The sequence below is a fragment of the Tetranychus urticae genome, chromosome 2 (genome assembly GCF_039701765.1).
Source record: "Tetranychus urticae isolate SD_2017Ah chromosome 2, NJAU_TeUrti_SD_1.0, whole genome shotgun sequence".
NCBI classification, from domain to species: Eukaryota; Metazoa; Arthropoda; class Arachnida; order Trombidiformes; family Tetranychidae; genus Tetranychus; species Tetranychus urticae.
Genome location: NC_142959.1, coordinates 24,856,778 through 24,876,876, shown reverse-complemented (window position 1 = coordinate 24,876,876; position 20,099 = coordinate 24,856,778). Strand labels below are relative to the sequence as shown.

Genomic DNA, 20,099 nt, shown 5'->3' with positions numbered 1-20,099 from the left:
GATGAACCGCAGTCGTTATTCATGTAATTTTTAATGGATGCTACTTTAGTTTGTATAGTTGAGACTTCAGATTAGTGATCTAAAATAGATATAATGCGTTAACACTTGTAAGAAACCATGAAATGGACTCAATCAACTTGGAAATTGGTCTTTTGATTTTTTGGATTAAATCTTCCTAAGAGGTTGTTGGATAATGTTTTATTTGATTTTCCCATGAAAACAATTGGCTAATAAGTTCACAATTAATTTAATAACTTGATTTTTGTGATTATTAAAGGAAGGAACCGGAAGTAATGAGTTGTTGTCCCCTCTTGTTACTTTGCTTTTCTGAAAGAAGGAAAAAAGGGAATGTCTCTGCATTTACTAATGTTTCCATTTTTCTTTTGCTTTATTTGATCTCAAATGTTTAACTTAATTAATTTAATTTTATTTGTTTGCCAATTATGGAACAGTTTGACATTAAGATTCTTAAATTTCAGAATAAAAAGCTTGGTGAACGATTAGAGACTAAAACCAAGGTCGAAGCTGATTTAAGACAACGGATAGAACAACTGGAAAAGAAACAAACATCAGCAGAAGCCATTGTTTATGTTATTAACCGATATTGGAACCAATTAAATGAAGATTTAAGGATCCTGTTACAAAGGTTTGATGCCGAAACCTCTGACCAGCAAGAGAATGACAATGAGAATGAAGCTACCACCAGTTTTATATCACAATTATCTAATTGGGATAAGGATGAGTTGGAGGAGAATCTTCGACAGCGGGTTGAAGTGTCAAAGAGAGCTGTTAGTAAAGTAATCGCCACCTTTGACAGAATTGTACAAAGAAATGAGAAAATAACCTTTGCTTTGAAAGGTAAAAACATTGGTGACGGTATGTTATCAACCTATTCCTTCCCTAATTCAAAAGAAATCATTTCATGTTCTCTTGATTTAAGATGATTTTGCAACTGTTAAATAGGGTTGATGATGCTGAGCTCTAGCTTTGTTTTCTGGTAAAACACTTATTTTTCCTATGTTAACCTTTTGCTCATCATTAGCTTTTTTAAATCATCTTAACATCTTTATTTGCTTCTATATTTTTATACCCATCTGATTGGCCTGTTTTCAGGCTTGATGTGATTTGATTTCAATCCCAACTAATTTTACCAATCATCTAACCGGTGAACAAGAATAGCCTGTCAATTGGTTTCTCTTTTCTTTTCTATTTACTCTTTCTCTTCATATTTATTTTTTCTCTTTTTTTGTCTTAGGTGACACTGATAATGGTGAGAGTACTCCTAGTCTTGATGAGGCTGTTAAAAAAGCCAACCAAGAATTGCAAAATGAAAATAAAAATCTTAATGCCTTGGTTACATCTTTACATGAGAAACACCATAAGATGAGCCTCAAATTTAGTGAAATGAAGGATAGCGTGGAATCAATGGAAGCCAGAAATGATGAGTTAAAAGCTCGAATAGACGATCTAGAATTTGAGCTTAATCGTACTCGATCCAAAGAGATCAGGTTGCAAGAACATTTACAAGAAGCTCGCGAGAAACTGCAAACAATCCAGATGTCCGGTGGTGACTATGATTTTTGCTCTAATGGAAAAAGTGCAAAAAGTCGTGATAATGTCAATCATACTAAATTTGAAGATATGCAGAAGGAACTGGAAGAGTATAAAGAATTGGCCAATAAAAGATTAAATGAACTTGAAACTTTGAACTCTGCTCATAAAGATGCTTTGACATTGATTGAAAAGTTAAAAATGGACCTTCAAACCTTGCCTGAATCCGTTGTTGTGGAAACTGTTGAATATAAATGTCTTCAATCCCATTTCTCTGTGCTTTATAATGAATCCATGCATCTTAAGACACAACTAGAAGAAACTAGAAATATGATGATTAAATCGAAAAATGATCACCTTCGTCAAATTGAACACATGGAATCAGAAGAACTCGTGATGCAAAAAAGACTTAGAACTGAGATTATTCAATTAGAAGATCAATTGGAGCAAGTTAAAAAGGAATATGAAATGCTGAGGATTGAATTTGAACAAGCAATTGCTGCCAATGAACAAACGGGTCCTATCAACAAGGAGATGAGACATTTAATTACAAGCCTTCAAAATCACAATACCCAATTAAAAGGGGAAGCCCTAAGGTATAAGCGTCGTCTCAAAGAAGCTCAACATGATTTAAATAAATTGAAACACACTTGTGAAACTCAACATCAAAATTTAACATCTAGTACCAACAGTAATAACGCCAACATTAGTATCAATAACAACAACAATGGCAACAATAATACCAACACTACCAATAGCAGTACTGATACTAGTAACAATGTTAGTCAACCTGTTAACGCAAATATCAAAATGAATATTAAAACTGAGCCTGATGTTGAAAATAGTGAGGATCCGCCGACTAAAAGACAGAGAACTGATTCCGGATCAGATCTGGGCATCGTTAAAGAAGGGATCAAAGAAGTTGATGAGAAAAAACCTGACGAGTCAAGCAGCATTAATGACACTACTGTCACAATCAAAAAAGAACGTGAAGATAATAGTCAGATCAATATTCATTCGAGCTCTTCATCATCAACAACAACCACAACAACGTCTGGTAACATTCCTATTTCAAGTCATTCACATACTTCTAGCCATACTCATCGATCGAATCACCATCATATTAAAAAAGAGGATTCCGGTGATATAAGTGAAAAAGCAACCACACCTCGCGCTGGAATTAGTCATGAAAAAAATGAAAGTACCGCTGTTGGTGGAAACCCAGGCGGAATTAGTATTAGTACGAACAGTAATAGTAGCAGTGGTAGAAGACTTGAGCCTGATTTAATAATTAAAGACCTACAAAAGCAACTTAGAGCGGTTACTCAACAAAACAAAGATATGAAATTGGTGATAGAAATGTACAAAAACAGTCAAAGGGATCAGAGGGATAAAGTTGCCCTGATGACAGCAGAAAAGAAAAGTAGAATGGAAGTTGAAGAATTAAAGAAACAATTAGCTAAATACCAGGAATCTGACAGACGTGATCGAAGAAAATATACCGATGAGGAAACACAGAGAGAAATAACCAAGTACAAGGAAAGTATTCAACAGTTACAAAAACTGTTAGCAACTCAAAAACAAGAGGATGAAGCTCTATTAAATGAGATGGAGGTGACCGGTAATGCTTTTGAAGATATGCAAGAGCAAAATTTACGTTTAATGCAACAGTTACGAGAAAAAGATGATGCCAATTTTAAATTAATGTCCGAAAGAATCAAGTCTCAAGGGATCTTAAATTTACTCAAGGAGGAGAAAGAAAATCTTAACCTACAAGTAATCAATTTAAAAGCTCAAGTGGAAGCACAAAACCAAGTGGTCAGAAAATTGGAAGAGAAAGAAAGATTGTTACAAAATAATTTATCCACTGTAGAAAAAGAATTAAGTTTAACGCAACAGGCCATGGAACAAAATCGCCGTAAAGCCATTGAATCGGCTCAATCAGCAGCAGATTTAAAGCTACATTTGGATAAATATTTAAGTCAATTGAAAGAAGCGCAAGCTACTGTGGCAGATAAAACGTCAACTTTACAACAAGAAGCATTTAAGAATCAAAGACTTCAAGAGGAAGTGATGACATGGCGAAGATTATATGAAAGAGCCAAGAAATTCGAACTAGCGACAACAGCAGATGAAGTGTTACAAGAGGAAATTAAAGAATATAAATCCCAATTAACTTGTCCATCTTGTAAAACTAATCGTAAAGACGCTGTACTGACAAAATGTTTCCATGTATTTTGTTATGAATGTCTAAAAACCAGGTACGAAACTAGGCAAAGGAAATGTCCTAAATGTAATGCACTTTTTGGTGCCAACGATTTCCATAGACTGTACTTGGGTTAGTATTTATTGTCCATAAATATCTGCAAATATATCCTCTACTCTTTCCTCTTCGCTTTTTTCTCTCACACTTCATCTATTTTTTTCTTCTCTCGATTTCTATTCTTTATTCCCTTAATACTATTATAAAATTAATTTCTCTTCCCATTTTTTCTTCCCTTGTAAGCATTTTTAAAAGTTGAAAAAAAATTACAGATAAATAAAAATAATTCTCATTTCTTTACAATACGAATCACAATTTTTATATTGAATATCTGCTTTTATGTCAAATGTTTCACAAATATCAATCATAAGCAGCAACTGCAACATTTCAAAAACCAAATTCAATACGAAAATGGATAAACATTGAGTTAACCAAAAGAACGAAATTCGGGTTCACACCATTCACACCAAACGGTAAAAGCACAATAAATGAAAATATCAAACAAGTAGACAGAATTAAAGATCGAAAAAAATCTCGCCATCAAATAATAAGCTAATACTTCAATTTGATCCATCACCAGCGCTTAATTATACAGCCATTAGTAGAGACGGTCGGAATAGGTTGGTGTGTGTTGGGCAAAAAGTAAATTTCTCTGGAGGAAAAGGTTGTAGACTCATGGCGGGGAATGGTTTGGATTCAGTAGGAGCCAAAATCTCAATGGACAATTGACAAGCAAGAAGCCAAAGACTCAAGTCACTTTCAAGTCACTTGTTAGTCAAGTGGTTACCTAAGCAAATCAGAATAGTTTCTTATCAGTTCAACTCTTTATGATTAATTTATCAATTTAGATTAAATACTTACTGCCGAATCGATTTGAATAATAAAATTTAATGAAATATATGGAAATATAAAGAAACAGTTGAAAAGCGCGTGGAAAATGATTATATAACATTTTAAGCGATGTTCTTATATGGCGGCCTGATGGTCTAGGGGTATGATTCTCGCTTTGGGTGCGAGAGGTCCCGGGTTCAAATCCCGGTCAGGCCCGATTTTTGGTCATTTCAATTCCGAATCGCTTCCTTTTTCTTCGATTCACTATTTTTTGTCTCCTTTTTGCAAATGAAATTATTTCCGGTTAATCCTTATCGTCGTCATTACCATCTACATCATTAACACCATCATGAAAATGATCATCAACAGGATTTGGTTAACCTTTCAATTTACAGTTAACATCAAGATTGAAACTGGCCAAGTTGACCTGATTGTATGGTCAATCTTTTCTCCTCTTCATCATCACTATCATCATCAACAACAACTGTACATGAAACAAGCAACATTAACAGGGTTTCAACTTGGTTAACCTTTCAAATCAAGGTGAAGTAACGACAAGATATAAAACGCCGAAGTTGACCTGATCTTATGAACTTTAAGATGAGGCAAATAGAAAGATAAAAAACAAATAAAGAGGTAATGAAAGAGAAGATGAAGATAAAAGTGAGTAAAAAGTGAAGTGAGTTAAACCTCATGACATTTTCATGAAGAAAATGAGAAAATGTTTTTCCAGTCAGAAAAGGGAGAAAGTAAAGCTTCTAGCGGCAAGTTTCTCTACTATTAATGATATGTTTGAATTTACTGTTGAGTGTTGGGTAGTGTAACTGATTTTGTTTGGTTAGTTGTTTTGATTGGGATTAATTTTCCTTTTGTGTTAATTCAAACAGCAGACAATCCATTCAATTGAAAGATAGTCAAATTAAATTGTTTCAATCCTATAGTTAGTATATTTTTATCATATTTTTCTTTTCACTTCTCTAGTTTTTACCAAAAAGGTAACCTGTTCATTTTTTCACATGCCTGTGTAAATCAGAGAGTCTTTTTTTTCATCGAAATTTGTTTTTGTTGATATTGTTTTGTTTGTGCTTGTGTCCAATTGTGAAGTAATTGGTTAACTAAAAGTGAACTAATTAATGACATTGGTGTAATACAAGCTAGTGTAAAAATGGATTCAAAAATTACCATTACTTCTATTTTGGTTACTCTTATTCTTAAGGTAAGCTAATTTTTTATAACTTACATATGCCCTTGTCTTTATTGACTTTCTTCTCTGATATTAATTTTACTGATCGCGTTATCTGGTTTAATTTAATAAATTATGTACTTGATTAACCAATGTTTATTACTTTGGACTAAACTAAATGTTTCCCTTGTTTATGTTGCTACAGATTGTTACCGGTGAATCATCTTTAACTCAACCCACAACCTCGCCTTTACAAGCTCAAGCTTTGCCATCTTCACCAGAAGCTAAATGTGTTCTCGGTGGTATTTGCGGCCACGGTGGAACTTTTCAATCACCAATACCATGTTATGAACCTCACACGCCGCAACCCATCGCAAATGAAACATACAGAGCTACACTCAAAGAATTGTGTCCCAATCTATTCCTTAATAATGATAACCCACCAGTTTGTTGTTCACTGGAACAGATTGATGCTTTAGAGAAATCTTATGAAGCACCTAACCAATTTCTGGGCCGATGTCCATCTTGTTTTTATAATTGGAAGCAAATATTCTGTGAGATGACCTGTTCATCACGACAAAGTCAATTCATAAACATTACAAAAGTGGTACCTTTAGAATCATCGCCGGAAAAACTGCAAGTTCAAAATACAACTTATTTTATGTCTGAAACATTTGCGAAAGGTCTTCATCAGTCATGTAAATCTGTCCAAACTCCTCTTAACCTTCCTGCCTTAACCATTATGTGCGGTATCACCGATGATGGTGAATGTACCTACAGAAAATGGTTGAATTTCATGGGACTTTCACATCGATCAGGAGGACATTCACCAGTACAAATAAACTTCACATTCACTCAAGAGACACAAATAACAACGAATGATGGGCTAAAATTTTATCCCATGTCCGCTCAGCCAATTCCTTGCCATAAAAGTATTGGCCTTGGATTTGACCCATGTAGCTGTTCCGACTGTGAGCAAACCTGTGCTATTGATGTACTTCCCAGAAGTGCCCGAAAACTTCCGCCACCACCAGAACCTTTCACTTTCTTTGGACATCCAGCAGCTGCTATAATCGGCTATTTACTCTTTGCTTTAATATTTAGCACAAGCTCAGTTTATTTTATAAACCTATTTCTCAAGAAAAACAAATCACTCTCTCGTAAGTAAATCTTCAACCATTAGTCCTTCATTCTCTCTCCTCTGGCATTTAGAAAGTTTATTCCAAGGGGAAATGCAAGCACAAACCTGTGTGCAATCGTACCCAATAAATCGCAAGGTTTTCCGAATAAAAAATGAAAACAATTTCTCGTACATTTTACCCCATGGCATAAACTATCTAAATACCCTGTACAGTAATACCTCAGATAATGAGGCTGCGTAGGAATAGCTTACAATGCCGAGTCTGTTTCCAATCAAGACCATTTTTGGGCTCTAAAACTGAACCATTTGAACAATGAAAGTCACTAGCTTAACCCATAATCTGAGCTTTAAATTACTCTCGAAAATGCTCAAAATTTTAGACCTTTTCTAGTTGATAAACACGAACTGGTGTCTTTGAAAAAACTTAACCAAGAAAAAAGATTCCTCATTACCTGTATTACTGTACATCTTTGACTCACCACACTCCACCTTTTCTTCCTACCCACTTTCCTGTGTTCTATTTACATTAATTCTTTGGGTTTATTCAATTTGTACATCCAAAACATCGATTGGTCTCTTTTATTTATGGTAATCCCTGATCTAATTTAGGTAAAAACTATCCAGACACTTTAAATCTGGAAATAAATAGAAACATAGCAAGATCACTTTCACCATTTCTCACTGATGGCTCAGCCGAAGAGAATGAACCTCTTGAAAATGAAGGATTGTTCAAAAGTAGGTTTTCGTTGAGTTAACTTTCCATTGTGCTTTTCGTAGTAATCACATAACCAGCATTTAATCACATTTTTTTGTCTGCTTTACCGTACTTTTAATTTCGCTTTTTTCACCAACACAATCCTCGATAGTTATTATGTAACTCTATTGGGTAAATGTACACTACGTTCAATCACTTGTTTGCTGTATTGCTTTTGTATCCATTTTTTTGCTCATTTTAACCTTATTTTTCGTCTTACAATTACCTTTAAAGCAACCTTAATTTAAAACATATTAGAGTCAATGATAATCCATCGACATTATGCTTTATGCCAATTTTTTGCTTCATCCTTTTCCCAATAACTCTGTTTCAATATCATCCGATTTCACCCTTTTTGCTGTGCAATAACTTTAATTGATGATTTTAATTTCCTCATATTTCATTAATTTCAATTGAAATTTAATGCGACTTTCATTGAAATTATCTTTTCTTCTGCCAACTCTTCCTTTTCCCCTAATTTTTGTTCATCAATCAGAGTTTAATTCAACTCAAGCCCAATTGATATGAAAAACTTGTTCACAAAATCCTTTGTAATTTCACTGACCCCTGCCAACATCCGGATAACCCCTGATTTCACCGAAATCATTCACTTTCCGATTTACAACTTTTACCTTCAATTTTATTACTTTTTATTGTTTTCACCTTTTGTTGATTTTCAATTGCAATTCATTCACCCATAATTGTCAATTTCAAGCAACCATTAGATTAAGATGATTTTGTTTTTTTTTACAATCTAAAGTTACACCTTGAAGAAGGTAAAACTTCAGCTTCTTGAATCATGATTTATATTGCTGAAAATACTTTATCGATCTCAGTCATTTTTTCATTCAACAATCTAGCAAACGTTTGACCTAGAATTACAATTGTTACAATCATCGTTAATAGCTGTTAACAACATATTCATATTATCGATTGATTCTTAGGCAGTTACAAAAAGCTTTACAAAACTAAAGTCTTGTTAGACTCTTTGATAGCTCAAGTTATTAAAATACAAAAATTAATTTCGCAGTTAGCTGAGAGTTAATTGTTTGTAACTTTAATCAAGTATTGGAATTTCCAGGAAACTGTTGCTAATAGCAATTACATAATTTATCAGACAAAATATCTTCCTTTGAGTGTCTTGTTTCTTCACTCAGAATCAATCGATAACAACAGACAATAATATTCACCTCCATTAATAGCCAACATTATCTTACAATTTTTGTCTCATTTCAAGCAATTAAAGTAATCTTACTATATTTACCTTGATCAAATTGATTGATTCAAAATCAAAGTGTCAATTGAAATGACTAATGATCCAAACAACAATCACAATCTTTATCTGTTTACTTAACAGTTTAGGGCAATTGATCAGCAAATAAACCAAGCATAAATCATGACCAAAATTTGTGTAAAAAATCAGTTTAATAAACCAGGAAAAACTCAAACTCAAGTGCCTCAAGTACTTGACTAAATATAAAGGTGTCTTTGGCACACAATGAAAAATGTAAACAAAACTTGAAATACATTTTCAGGTTCATTCATTTACTCATTTGAAACATTCCCATGTAAAATTGATTGGGTTTACCTAAACTGAGACAAAACAAAATCCAATCATTTAACCAGAAATTTAATCCTGGAAATTCCTTGAAAATTTAAATATCATATTGATAATCAACAATCAAGGTTCAAGTCTCATCAACTCTTCCTTCACTTTCTTAAGCAAAAACACTTTTCTGTTCAGTTGTTCAACTTGTTTTTTCTTCCAAACATCCAAACACATTATGATTCCAATGTATATTTTTCATGATTAAAAGAGTTGCTATTTAGCCCAACAGAAAATGTTAAAGTTAAGCAAAAAAATATATACATTCAGCTTGTTTCACGTCACTGGGTGTTTACATTGCTTGTTATTACAATTTTCATTTCCAACTCAGCTTTGTCAAGGTCTTTTAATATTATCATGAGGATCTCCAGTGAAGTAAAAGATGCTTATAAATCTTGAAATTTATTATTTCCATGCAGACATTAAAAGAGCCATGAAAAAATGAATTTAAAACCTAATCATTTGCTGTATTGTCTGGTTAATCAATGGTTAATCAAGGATTGATCAGGCAAGTTAGTTTGTTTAAAACAAACACTCTTGGTAATGTTGTAGTAATTGTCGTTTTTCACCATTATGATGATCAATTGATTCTTAAATGATTGACCATTGATTTACTTGTAAAACAATATGCATGATGATAAGTTATCGAGGTTCAACTTGATTTTCATGGCTGTATTCTTGAAATCATTTGCTTACTGACATAAAAAACTGTTTTTTTACTTCCCTTGAAAAAATTGCTTCCCTTCATTTTTACATGTATTAATCAAATTAACTTTTTTGTTCATTAAAAAGTACAAATATGAAAGGATTAGTTTGTCCTCAATTCGTTACTATTCAGGATGATAATCATGTTGATGATGATGATAATGGTGGTGATGTTGATCAAAAGTGGATCTTAAACTTGTTTTCAGATGGAAGCAAAAATGAAAGTCAAATTGAAAGTGAAAGTGAAAAATTTCGAGATCAAGTTCTTACTCTTTTTTAATACTTGAAGCAATTTTCATGATTTCATGTAGTTAGTGGTTATGATGACTACCATGATGAAGTTGATCATCAACTTGGATAAAGTACTTATCATCTCTTTCTTTTCTTTCAATTTTTCCATTTCAAGCAATTTCTGCCTTTTTATTGTCAACTCAACTTGAAATGTTGTCAAGTGTAAACTCATTGCAATTCTTACAGTTTATCTAATTTTCACTTTTGACGTATCATCTGATTAATTTGAACATTAACATGATAAACAATCAACTATTAGTTGGATCCGTTCATTGGAGTAGCATTAAGACGCGAGGCGGAGTCGACCGTAAACCGCAAGATGTTTGATAGTCAAGAGATTTAGACTCATGGAAATGAAAAGATTATTTATTCACTAAGATCCCATTTTACTTAATTAGTTGATCTATTTTGATAATTTTCGAGGAAATTTTCTATCTTTTTGACAATATTATCTCTGTTTTCCGGTGATTTCATGGAAGCAGATATTTTTGCTATCTTGTCAGCATATGATGGGTTCGATAATGTTTCTTCAATAGTTTTTAAAACTTTCACTTCATCAATTTCATAAAGATTGATTCGAGAACCGATTCCACAGTCAACTGCTCGTTGAGCATTATCAGGTTGATCCATGAAAAAGGGAATTACAATCAAAGGTTTTCCAGCATAAATTGTTTCCAAAAATGTATTGTTGCCTCCATGAGTTATAACCAAATCAACAACCTCAAGAATACCTATTTGATTGACGTAATTCTCACCCCACATGTTTGGTCCTAATTCAAGTTGATCTCCTTTCGGGCCTTTAGAGACGATGAAACGATGAGGACATTTCGATAAGATTTTAATGAAACTTTTCATCAAATCTATTTGAACTGACCCTAATGAACCCAGTGAAAAGTAAATCAATTTTCCTGGTAAATGCTTCAATGATTCAGGGATAACAAATGGTTCCACATTATCTGGTTCGCGAATAGCACAATCCAAACGAATCCATTTATCAGACTTTATTGGACCTATTTCATGGTAATCTAAAAGTTCAGGATAATGATAAATTCCAAGTTGTTCAGGTTCAGCATAAAACCAATTCTCGAGTGTCGCATCTTGAATAGTAGGCAAAGGAGTTCCAGTAGATCGCCACCAAGAATATAAATTTTCACGGAAAATTTTTGAAGCAACACCGCCCAACTCTCTGAATTTACTCCACTTTTCAGTGTCTTTTTCCTTCACTGAAAAACCTGACCATGCTGGAGGTCCATTAGGATAGAGAGGAAGTGGGTTCATTGAGAGAAGCAGTGCACATGGAAAAGGTGCTTTATGAAAGGCTGGATTCATCATAACGAAATCACCAATGAACAAGTCGAAATTATCTGCATTTTCTTTGAATATAGCTTCTAATGCAATACTGTTGCGTCTATATACATTAACGATTGAGCCGAAAATTTCGCTTTCTTCTGATGTCCAATCTTTGAAGATTGATAATGCATCAGAACGAAATTTGTGTAAATATCCATCGAACCATTCCGGTGCTGAGGCAGGTCGAACATTCTCAAAGAGTTTTTCATCAAAAGGAATGAACTTGAAGTTTCGTTTATCAGCAAGCTTCTTGTGGTGAAGACGATTAGCAAATGTTACTTCATGACCGTATGAAGCAAGGATTTCGCCCAAAGCAAGTGTGCAGTTGATGTGTCCGAATCTATTGAATAAGTGAATGTTTTAAAATTTAATTGAGTACAATTGTTTAATTAGTTAAATTATGCAGCTAATTAAGAATAATGAATTACTTACGCATCGATGCTTGAAATAAGAAAACGATACTTTGTTTTACCGGTCATTTCTGGTTCAATGCAAAGAAGTAACTAAATAAGCACAAATATCAAAATTTCGAGTTTGAATGTTTCGCCTAATCTGAAAAGACATATTTATATACTTACGAGTTATCATTGTTTCAAAATCTCTGATCTTTTAGCCTTGAATTGAATCCCTGATTAAGACTATTTCAATACTCTTGAAAGAGTTCGAACGAACTTCATCCGAATCATACTTTCAACTCATGGCATCGTTAGTCAAATGATCCCATGGCTTGTCTATTGTTTTAATAAATCCAAGAAAAGATTGTAGGATTGATTTTAGGATGAAGTTGAGATAAAATGTTTCCAAGATCAGTACTTTGTCAGTACCAAGTAACTGTACTGATAAAGTATGTTGTGATTAGTATGTTAGATCACCGCATGTGAGATATTCATGGTTAAGACGAAAATCCGGAGTCGAGGGTCTTATCAATCAATATCTCACATGTAGTGATTCAATATTGTAACATTATTATGACACACTATAATTTAATATTACTCAAAAAATGAAATCTATTGATTGCTATAAAATGTCTATCCAAGTTTATCAAGATGAAGCTCACTTCTTTTCATCTCTAATTCAAAGTGAAGTGATTAAAGATAATCTCGATTCATTTGAAACTAAACATTAAGATGGATTTGGATTGTCATTTTAAAAAAAACTGATTAGCTAATTGGAAGCATCTTTAATCATTGACGTTATTAAATACACCTTTCATATCTCCACCTTAGCTTTGTTAATCGTAACACCCTTTATTTACCTGTCTTTTTACCTATTATTATTACATTTTCGTGCTGTTATACATTATATTGTCTTTGTGTGTGTGTAAATAGTGGCGAGTTGAAATATAAAATAAAAAATGATTCATGTTACTAAGGAGATGATAATGTTGATTGATGATGGAAACCAGTAAAAGTGAAACTTATCAAACCATTGCTACATTTGTAAAGCTATCTGTAAACTTAACTTGACTTATATTGACCTCAAGTTTTGTTACTTTTACTTCAGCTATTTCTTGTTATCTACATTTTTTGGCTTTTTTTCAAACGGAACCTGAACTTTTTTTATAGCCCATCAACCCAAACCTCTACCTGTAAAAAGTCTGGTTTCTTTGGTTTCACTGAAACCGTCACTGACTTGTCCAACCGGTTTACAGTTTATTAAATTACAGCTTATGGTGATTCTTACAGAGGAAAAATTGTATTTTCAAAATTAACAAAGATTACATTGATTGTCCATGTTGAAGGAAAAAAAGGAAAACATTTCAGGGAAAATTCAAAATCGTTGTAATTTTTGCAGCATAATTGTAACCTTACTGTCAATATTATGTCACATTAAGCATAACTTACAATACTATTATCAAAAGGTTTCAAAATTTTATTCATTGTTAAGTTTATTTTTGGTAAAATGATAGATTTATTGAATAAACCAATCTTGAGGTTGATTTAGGTTTCCCTTTTTAAAAATCATTTTGTACGATTGACTGTTTCATCATGTTAGATCACTGATTGTCCTTCAATTGTGACTCAATTGAACGTCCATGGCCCGAATTAACCTTTTGTAAATGATTATAAAGAGGTAAAAAATAGTTTAATATAGTTTCTAATGGGATAATAAAAGGCTTTGATTGACTAATTGTATACAAAATTGTGTCTGAAGAGTTGAGAGACTGAAAATTCTCATTTCACCAAGAAAATTGTTTTTAATTTTGTCCATCTTAAGGGTTTTGTTGAATTTAATTCCTCTAAAAATTGTTGTCAGTCTTTTATCAAAATGTACCTTTATTAACCATTCAAACTGGACTTTGTTACAACAATTCAATAACCCTTGTCAACAGTCAAAGTTAACATTTTTAATTATTTCAATTATTAAATCGGTCAATGATAATTTCCAAGGCTACTGGTTCCAATCAAAAACAATTATCTTTCAATGTTAGTGGAAATGTTATGTGACAGTTTATAAATTATGACAAATTAATTGCTTCATAGGGTTTAATCGTAACAATACAACTACATTGTATTATTTGCATGTAAAGTCAGATATGTTTACATGCATTTGATTCAATGGTTCAATTGTGTATGAAAAATGAATACAAATATTGCTTTATATTTTTATTTTCAATTATCACTCTTACCTTGAAGTTAAATGGCAATAATAGCATATCGAGTAAATGGTTAATTCACCGATAATAATGGTTACTATCATGGATACAGAACTGGTCAAATAATCAATGAAACACTGAAAGTATCGATATATTGAAAATTTGTTGGATTTCACTTTGATCATGAATTTGAATAAAGGCCTCACATGGAGTCAAAAGTTTGATCAATAAAAACAAATATTAATTGCTTTAATTATGACATTTTCCTTCTCGTTCAGCGTGTTAATAACAATTTAATTGCTTGTTTGAACAATGAAAAGGCAAACAATCAATTGGCAAACGTTAATTTAATTTTATACTTTTACGTGCAATTGTTTCATTCAATCATTTCTGTTGTCAACATGTTACAGAAGTTAAGGAAAACTTTGCAATTGTTCATTGACAATGGTTGACGCTTTTTTTCATTGTAATTACGTAAAAATCAAATCTAATTAAAATTATCTGTTTTCACTGTTGATGCGATGGTTGTCTTAAACTCTGCCAATAATATTTGGTTACAAAACAAACGTAAAAAAACTTACCTTTCCAAGGACAATTTATATTTGTAATTTATTTTTATCTATTGATTGACAACATTTACCTTTCATTAAATGTTTGCATCAATGGTTTACAATTAATTTAAACTAGATGCGCGCTTATTCAATTGCTTGATTAACTATTATTGTTTCGCATGTCTATTTTATACTTTTAATTACACACAGTGTACGTTTATTTACTGTCACCGTCTTTTGTCTTTGCATGCTTTTTTAATACTACAGCAATTATTTCCTTAACAATTAACTTTTCTATCAAATTTGTTCCAATCAATTCCAAGAAACTAATTTTCACCTTTTTTTGCCTTTCCAAAATTTCTATAGATGACTTCATTGGACCAATTGCAGCGGCAACTCCACCAGCAAGTCCATCTCGTGAAGTGGCCTCCATTAGTTCCGATGGTAAATCAACGGAAGAAAAGTTGAGCTTAGGATTACAATTTGAACTGTTTTTTGAAAAATGGTTCACTCGATGGGGAATTTACGTTGCAGATCATCCAATTCCGATAATGGTCATTTCATTGGTTGCTAGTATTATTCTTGCTTGTGGATTGGCAACAATTAAAGTAACGACTGATCCAGTTGATTTATGGGTTTCGGCTGGAAGTCAAGCTCGTCAAGATATGGAATATTTCCAAAGCAATTTCTTTAAATTTCACCGTATTGAACAGATTATCGCTACACCAACCGATAACTCTTATTTCAGGGCAAATTATACCAGCAATGGAAAAGTCAAATCTGATCGGTTTGGCCCAGCATTTAGAAGACAATTTTTAAAAGATGTTCTCGCATTACAAAAAGAGATTGAAAATATGCAGGTTACTAATGGTGATCACACTGTTTCATTGAAAGATGTTTGCTACAAACCCTTAGGATCTACGTGTGCAACTCAAAGTGTTTTCACTTACTTCCATGATGACCCCAATGAAATTGATGATGAAAATTACCTTCACAAAGTTGTCAGTTGTCCTAGGTAAATGATTTAAGCCAAATATCGATTGTTGAATTGTAACTAATCTTATTTTATTTGTTTCTTTGTTTATACAGTAATCCAACTATTCTGAGTGACGATAAATTTTTGTGTATGAAAAATGGAAGCATCCCACTAATTTATCCAGAAGCAACTCTTGGAGGTTTCAATAATAATACATATCGAGAAGCTCAAGCTCTTATAATAATATTTCCTATTCTTAACTTTCCTGATCCAAAGCAAAACAGTGATGCCATTGCATGGGAACAAGGTTTCCTTGATTTGGTTAAAAATTATTCAAACCCCAACGTAAAGATTGCATTTAAAGCCGAGAAATCTATTGAAGACGAAATTGATCGTCAAAGTCAATCAGATGTTGTCACAATTGGTGTTTCCTACTTAATTATGTTTGTTTACATTCTTTTGGCTCTTGGAGAAAATTCAAACATCAATACTCTTCTCATTGACGCTCGATTTACTCTTGGATTTGTCGGTGTTTTGATTGTCCTTCTTTCAGTCATGTCTTCTCTTGGTTTCTTTTTCTACCTTGGAATCCCAGCAACTCTTATTATTGTTGAAGTTATCCCTTTCCTGGTATTAGCAGTTGGTGTAGACAATATTTTCATTCTTGTACAAACCTTTCAACGAGACGAGCGTCGTCCAGATGAAACTATTAATCAACAAATTGGTCGAGTTGTCGGAGAGATTGCGCCAAGTATGCTTCTCTCAAGTCTATCAATGTCGAGTTGCTTCTTTATTGGTGCATTGACACCAATGCCTGCAGTTCGCATATTTGCACTTTACGCTGCTGTTGCCTTAGTAATTAATTTCATACTTCAAATGACTTGTTTCTTGTCGATATTTGTTCTTGACACTCGACGACAAGCCTCCAATCGACTTGATGTATTTTGTTGCATTAAAACGAAAAAATCAACAAAATCATCAAATCTCAATAATGGCATGCTGTATGGCTTTTTCCGTGACATTTATTCCCCTTTCCTTTTGAAGGATGTAACCCGATTCATTGTGTTGATTATATTTGGTGGGTGGTTCTGTGCCTCCATCGTTTCTTTGGACCAAATTCATATTGGATTGGAGCAAGAAGTTTCAATGCCAGATGATTCTTACATGATGGACTATTTCGCATTTTACAAGAGTTACTTCCAGGTTGGACCTCCAGTTTACTTTATGATCACAGATGGATACAACTATTCTGACCCTGTGGCTCAAAATCGTCTTTGCGGTGAATCTACTTGTGATAAAGATTCAGTCCTTAAAATATTGAACTATTTTTCAACCAAAACATCTGAAAGTTATCTTGCTTCTCGTCCCTCTTTTTGGTTATCTGATTACAATCAATATTTGCGAAGTGACACTTGCTGTAAAAAATATGAAAATGGTTCTCAGTGCCTAACCAATGAACTCGAATGTGAAACCTGCCTCGATGACATGAGAATACGTCCAATGGGCAAAGAGTTTGACCAATACTTGCCTTTCTTTCTTAACCAAAATCCAGGTGAAGAGTGTCTTTCTGGTGGTAAAGCTTTGTTTTCTGGTTCAGTCAAGTTAGTTAAAGATAGCAAGGGAGATCTTAGAGCTGGTCCAACCTTCTTAATGGCCTATCGAAAGTCCCTTAAAACATCTAAAGATTTTTACGAATCTCTTCGTATTTCACGTCAAATCGCCGATAAATTGACTAAAAAACTGCAAAAAAGTGGCTTGACTAAAGCAACTGTACGAACTTACAGCTTCACAGATGTTTTCTATGAGCAATACTTAACTATGTGGAGTGACACAGCACGAAGTTTAAGCCTTTCCATTGGCGCTGTTTTCATTGTTACTTATTTATTTTTTGGACTTGACTTTTATTCAGCTTCAATAGTTGCATTTACCATTATAATGATAATAGTTAATCTGATGGGAATGATGCATTGGTGGGATATTTCATTAAATGCAATTTCACTTGTTAATTTGGTTGTGGTAAGTAATCCTAAATTACTCTTCACCTTTTCAGCTTATAAACTCTTCAATTACTTAATTTATTTTTTATCTTAATTTAGGGTGTTGGAATTTCTGTTGAATTTTGTTCTCATTTAGTGAGAACGTATACAATTTCACCTGCCGCAACCAGAATGCAAAGAGCTCACGAAGCTTTATCAACAATGGGTAGTTCTGTAAGTATAATTATCTATTTTATTTCTCACGTCCCTTCTTAAAACTTATTGCCTGTTTTGGCCATGTTATATTTAATTGATGCATCATATCTTTGATTAGCTTTTTGTATTTGTTTCAATTACTCAAACAAATTTAATCACTGAAAAATATAACAATTTAATCTGATTTTTCTTTTCTTTTTTCTCTTCTCTCAGATACTATCTGGTATTACATTGACTGACTGTGGTATTTTAGTTTTAGCGTTTGCAAAATCAAAAATTTTCCAAATATTTTATTTCCGAATGTACCTTGGAATCATATTATTGGGAACATTGCATAGTTTAATATTCCTTCCAGTATTATTAAGTATAATTGGACCGCCACTGAATGAACAGAGGCTTACTTTAATGGCAAACAAATCAAAATCATCGTCATCATTCCAGGTTGCATCTGAACTTTCCTCTTCCAAATATCGGGAAAATGACTCAAAGAAGGAACAAAATGAGAAATGCTGAATGATTTAAAGATTTTTTATTCAATCAAACAAAAGCGACACAATCAAAGATGATTACCAGCCAATTAGCGCATTGCAAAAATTGTATTCAAACATGCAACAAACAATTTAGATCCATTGATGACTCATCTTAGCGTTTGCTATTGATTTAAAGCAAAGATTATAAATAAATTAATTAGATGGCTGAATGTGATAGCTCAAATGAGCAGTTAGATAGATTAACGAAGAAAAAAATACCATGTTAATAGAACAAGAATTAATGCTGCTTTTAAAACTAAAGCCATCATTTTCAACTCACCTTTTTTGTATTTTCAACCAATTGTACTCCGTGTTTTTTGTTAATTAAGATTCAACTTAATTTATTTTCAATAATCAATCAGTTTTTTTGATTTCTCGCCTCCTCAAGTGATTAATGTGCCTCAATATTTTGATTTACTGTAAATTTGATCATCACAAATGATTTGTTCTACCTTCCATTATCAATATTGTAAACATTTTATAAGTTGTAATCCCATTTAATTTGTAGATCACTTTATTTCCCTGATTGTAACAATCGATTGAAATTTAAACTTTCAATGTGAATATAGAGTGACATAACCAGAAACAAACAATATGAATAATTGTCATCAACTGTTAAAAAAGAGTTGTGATCAAATCCGTTCTGAAGCTATCAGTCAACAACACAGATACAAGTTATCTTAATATTGTTCATAAATGTAAATTTATGGCAACAATAGATGAATAATCAATTGATTTTAGGCCAAGATTATCAGAAACAATCTCCACCTCGGAAAGTAATTTATTCAAATTGACTCAACTTCATATTGTTTGTCTGGCAACAATTCAGCTCTATTTAACCAAAACTTAGTAATAATAAGCTGTAGTAATAATAATCAAATGAAAAGACAATTTTGATGGTTACAATGATTTTCAATGTTCCTGTGTTTTCAAATATTGATTGATTGTCCCTTCTCACTGATTACCTCTTAATTTATCATTATTTAACTCTTGTGATGATCATTTTTACACACTATCATCGTCATCATTTATAATTACAATTCACCTACAATGTTATTCACTAAGGTTTTGCTGAGCTAAATCAAAAAACAGTTTATTGACTAAGTTGCTTAATTAACAAACACGGTGGCAATAATCACATCTTCTATATGCCAACATTATTTTTTTTCAACCAAAACTCTGCTCTGTTCCCATCTTGAAAATAATTTCCTGATACATTCACTTTGCATCATCTTGTCTGTCATTCCCATAATCATCCTCCCATTATTTTCTGTCTCTCTCTCTCTCTTCCTATCTTTCCCTGAATCATTGAATCATTTCAATTGATCAACACGCACCTTTTTATTTTGAACCATTTTCCTCTCTTCCATAACTTGGCCATTGTTTTCTTGTATTGCTGTTTTTCATTTGGAAAACCTTCGCCTTTCCATTATTGTTATTACTTTCTGATGAATCTAATAATAATTTAATATTATTGAAAGACCCAAAAGACTTATTTTCATTCAAACATTTAAAATTAATACATTCAACTGTCATTACATTGGTTTAAATGAGTCAAGATGAACGACAAGAAAATCAT

General features: G+C 32.7%; 3 protein-coding genes, 1 long non-coding RNA gene and 1 other non-coding gene across 7 annotated transcripts; 3 read left to right on the top strand and 2 right to left on the bottom strand.

Annotated features, from left to right (window-relative positions):
• Positions 1-375: 375 nt before the first annotated feature.
• On the top strand, positions 376-4,117 carry Bre1 (E3 ubiquitin-protein ligase Bre1). Of its 2 annotated transcripts, none has more exons than XM_015926931.3 (2): positions 376-858; positions 1,256-4,117. In XM_015926931.3, the coding sequence occupies exons 1-2, from the start codon at positions 444-446 to the stop codon at positions 3,892-3,894; spliced, it is 3,054 nt and encodes a 1,017-aa protein (XP_015782417.1). In that variant the 5' UTR covers positions 376-443; the 3' UTR covers positions 3,895-4,117. The 2 variants fall into 2 exon arrangements, with proteins under 2 accessions (XP_015782417.1, XP_015782416.1); XM_015926930.3 differs by having other exon boundaries at positions 376-876.
• On the bottom strand, positions 4,107-5,386 carry LOC112538671 (uncharacterized). Its single transcript, XR_003081958.2, has 2 exons — positions 4,676-5,386; positions 4,107-4,601 (listed from the first exon to the last, which is right to left on the bottom strand). It is a non-coding gene; the product is annotated as an uncharacterized LOC112538671 (long non-coding RNA).
• Positions 4,790-4,861, top strand: TRNAP-UGG (transfer RNA proline (anticodon UGG)). Its single transcript has one exon. It is a non-coding gene; the product is annotated as a tRNA-Pro (tRNA).
• Positions 5,387-5,437: 51 nt separating the features above from the next.
• On the top strand, positions 5,438-20,000 carry LOC107360306 (NPC intracellular cholesterol transporter 1). Of its 2 annotated transcripts, XM_015926927.3 has the most exons (7): positions 5,438-5,861; positions 6,034-6,988; positions 7,579-7,704; positions 15,189-15,837; positions 15,912-17,814; positions 17,895-18,008; positions 18,204-20,000. In XM_015926927.3, the coding sequence occupies exons 1-7, from the start codon at positions 5,811-5,813 to the stop codon at positions 18,501-18,503; spliced, it is 4,098 nt and encodes a 1,365-aa protein (XP_015782413.1). In that variant the 5' UTR covers positions 5,438-5,810; the 3' UTR covers positions 18,504-20,000. The 2 variants fall into 2 exon arrangements, with proteins under 2 accessions (XP_015782413.1, XP_015782415.1); XM_015926929.3 differs by lacking the exon at positions 7,579-7,704.
• Positions 10,716-12,154, bottom strand: LOC107360311 (uncharacterized UDP-glucosyltransferase YdhE-like). Its single transcript, NM_001323100.1, has 2 exons — positions 12,108-12,154; positions 10,716-12,015 (listed from the first exon to the last, which is right to left on the bottom strand). Exons 1-2 carry the CDS (start codon positions 12,152-12,154, stop codon positions 10,716-10,718), a joined length of 1,347 nt encoding a protein of 448 aa, NP_001310029.1.
• Positions 20,001-20,099: the final 99 nt, after the last annotated feature.

Coding starts and splice junctions, on each gene's coding strand:
- Bre1 (XM_015926930.3), top strand. CDS start 444: ATGGAACAGTTTGACATTAAGATTCTTAAATTTCAGAATAAAAAGCTT. Junction 877..1,255: donor AGGTAAAAACATTGGTGACG/GTATGTTATCAA, acceptor TTTTTGTCTTAG/GTGACACTGATAATGGTGAG.
- LOC107360306 (XM_015926927.3), top strand. CDS start 5,811: ATGGATTCAAAAATTACCATTACTTCTATTTTGGTTACTCTTATTCTT. Junction 5,862..6,033: donor TGGTTACTCTTATTCTTAAG/GTAAGCTAATTT, acceptor ATGTTGCTACAG/ATTGTTACCGGTGAATCATC. Junction 18,009..18,203: donor TATCAACAATGGGTAGTTCT/GTAAGTATAATT, acceptor CTCTTCTCTCAG/ATACTATCTGGTATTACATT.
- LOC107360311 (NM_001323100.1), bottom strand. CDS start 12,154: ATGACCGGTAAAACAAAGTATCGTTTTCTTATTTCAAGCATCGATGC. Junction 12,016..12,107: donor CTTATTTCAAGCATCGATGC/GTAAGTAATTCA, acceptor CTTATTCAATAG/ATTCGGACACATCAACTGCA.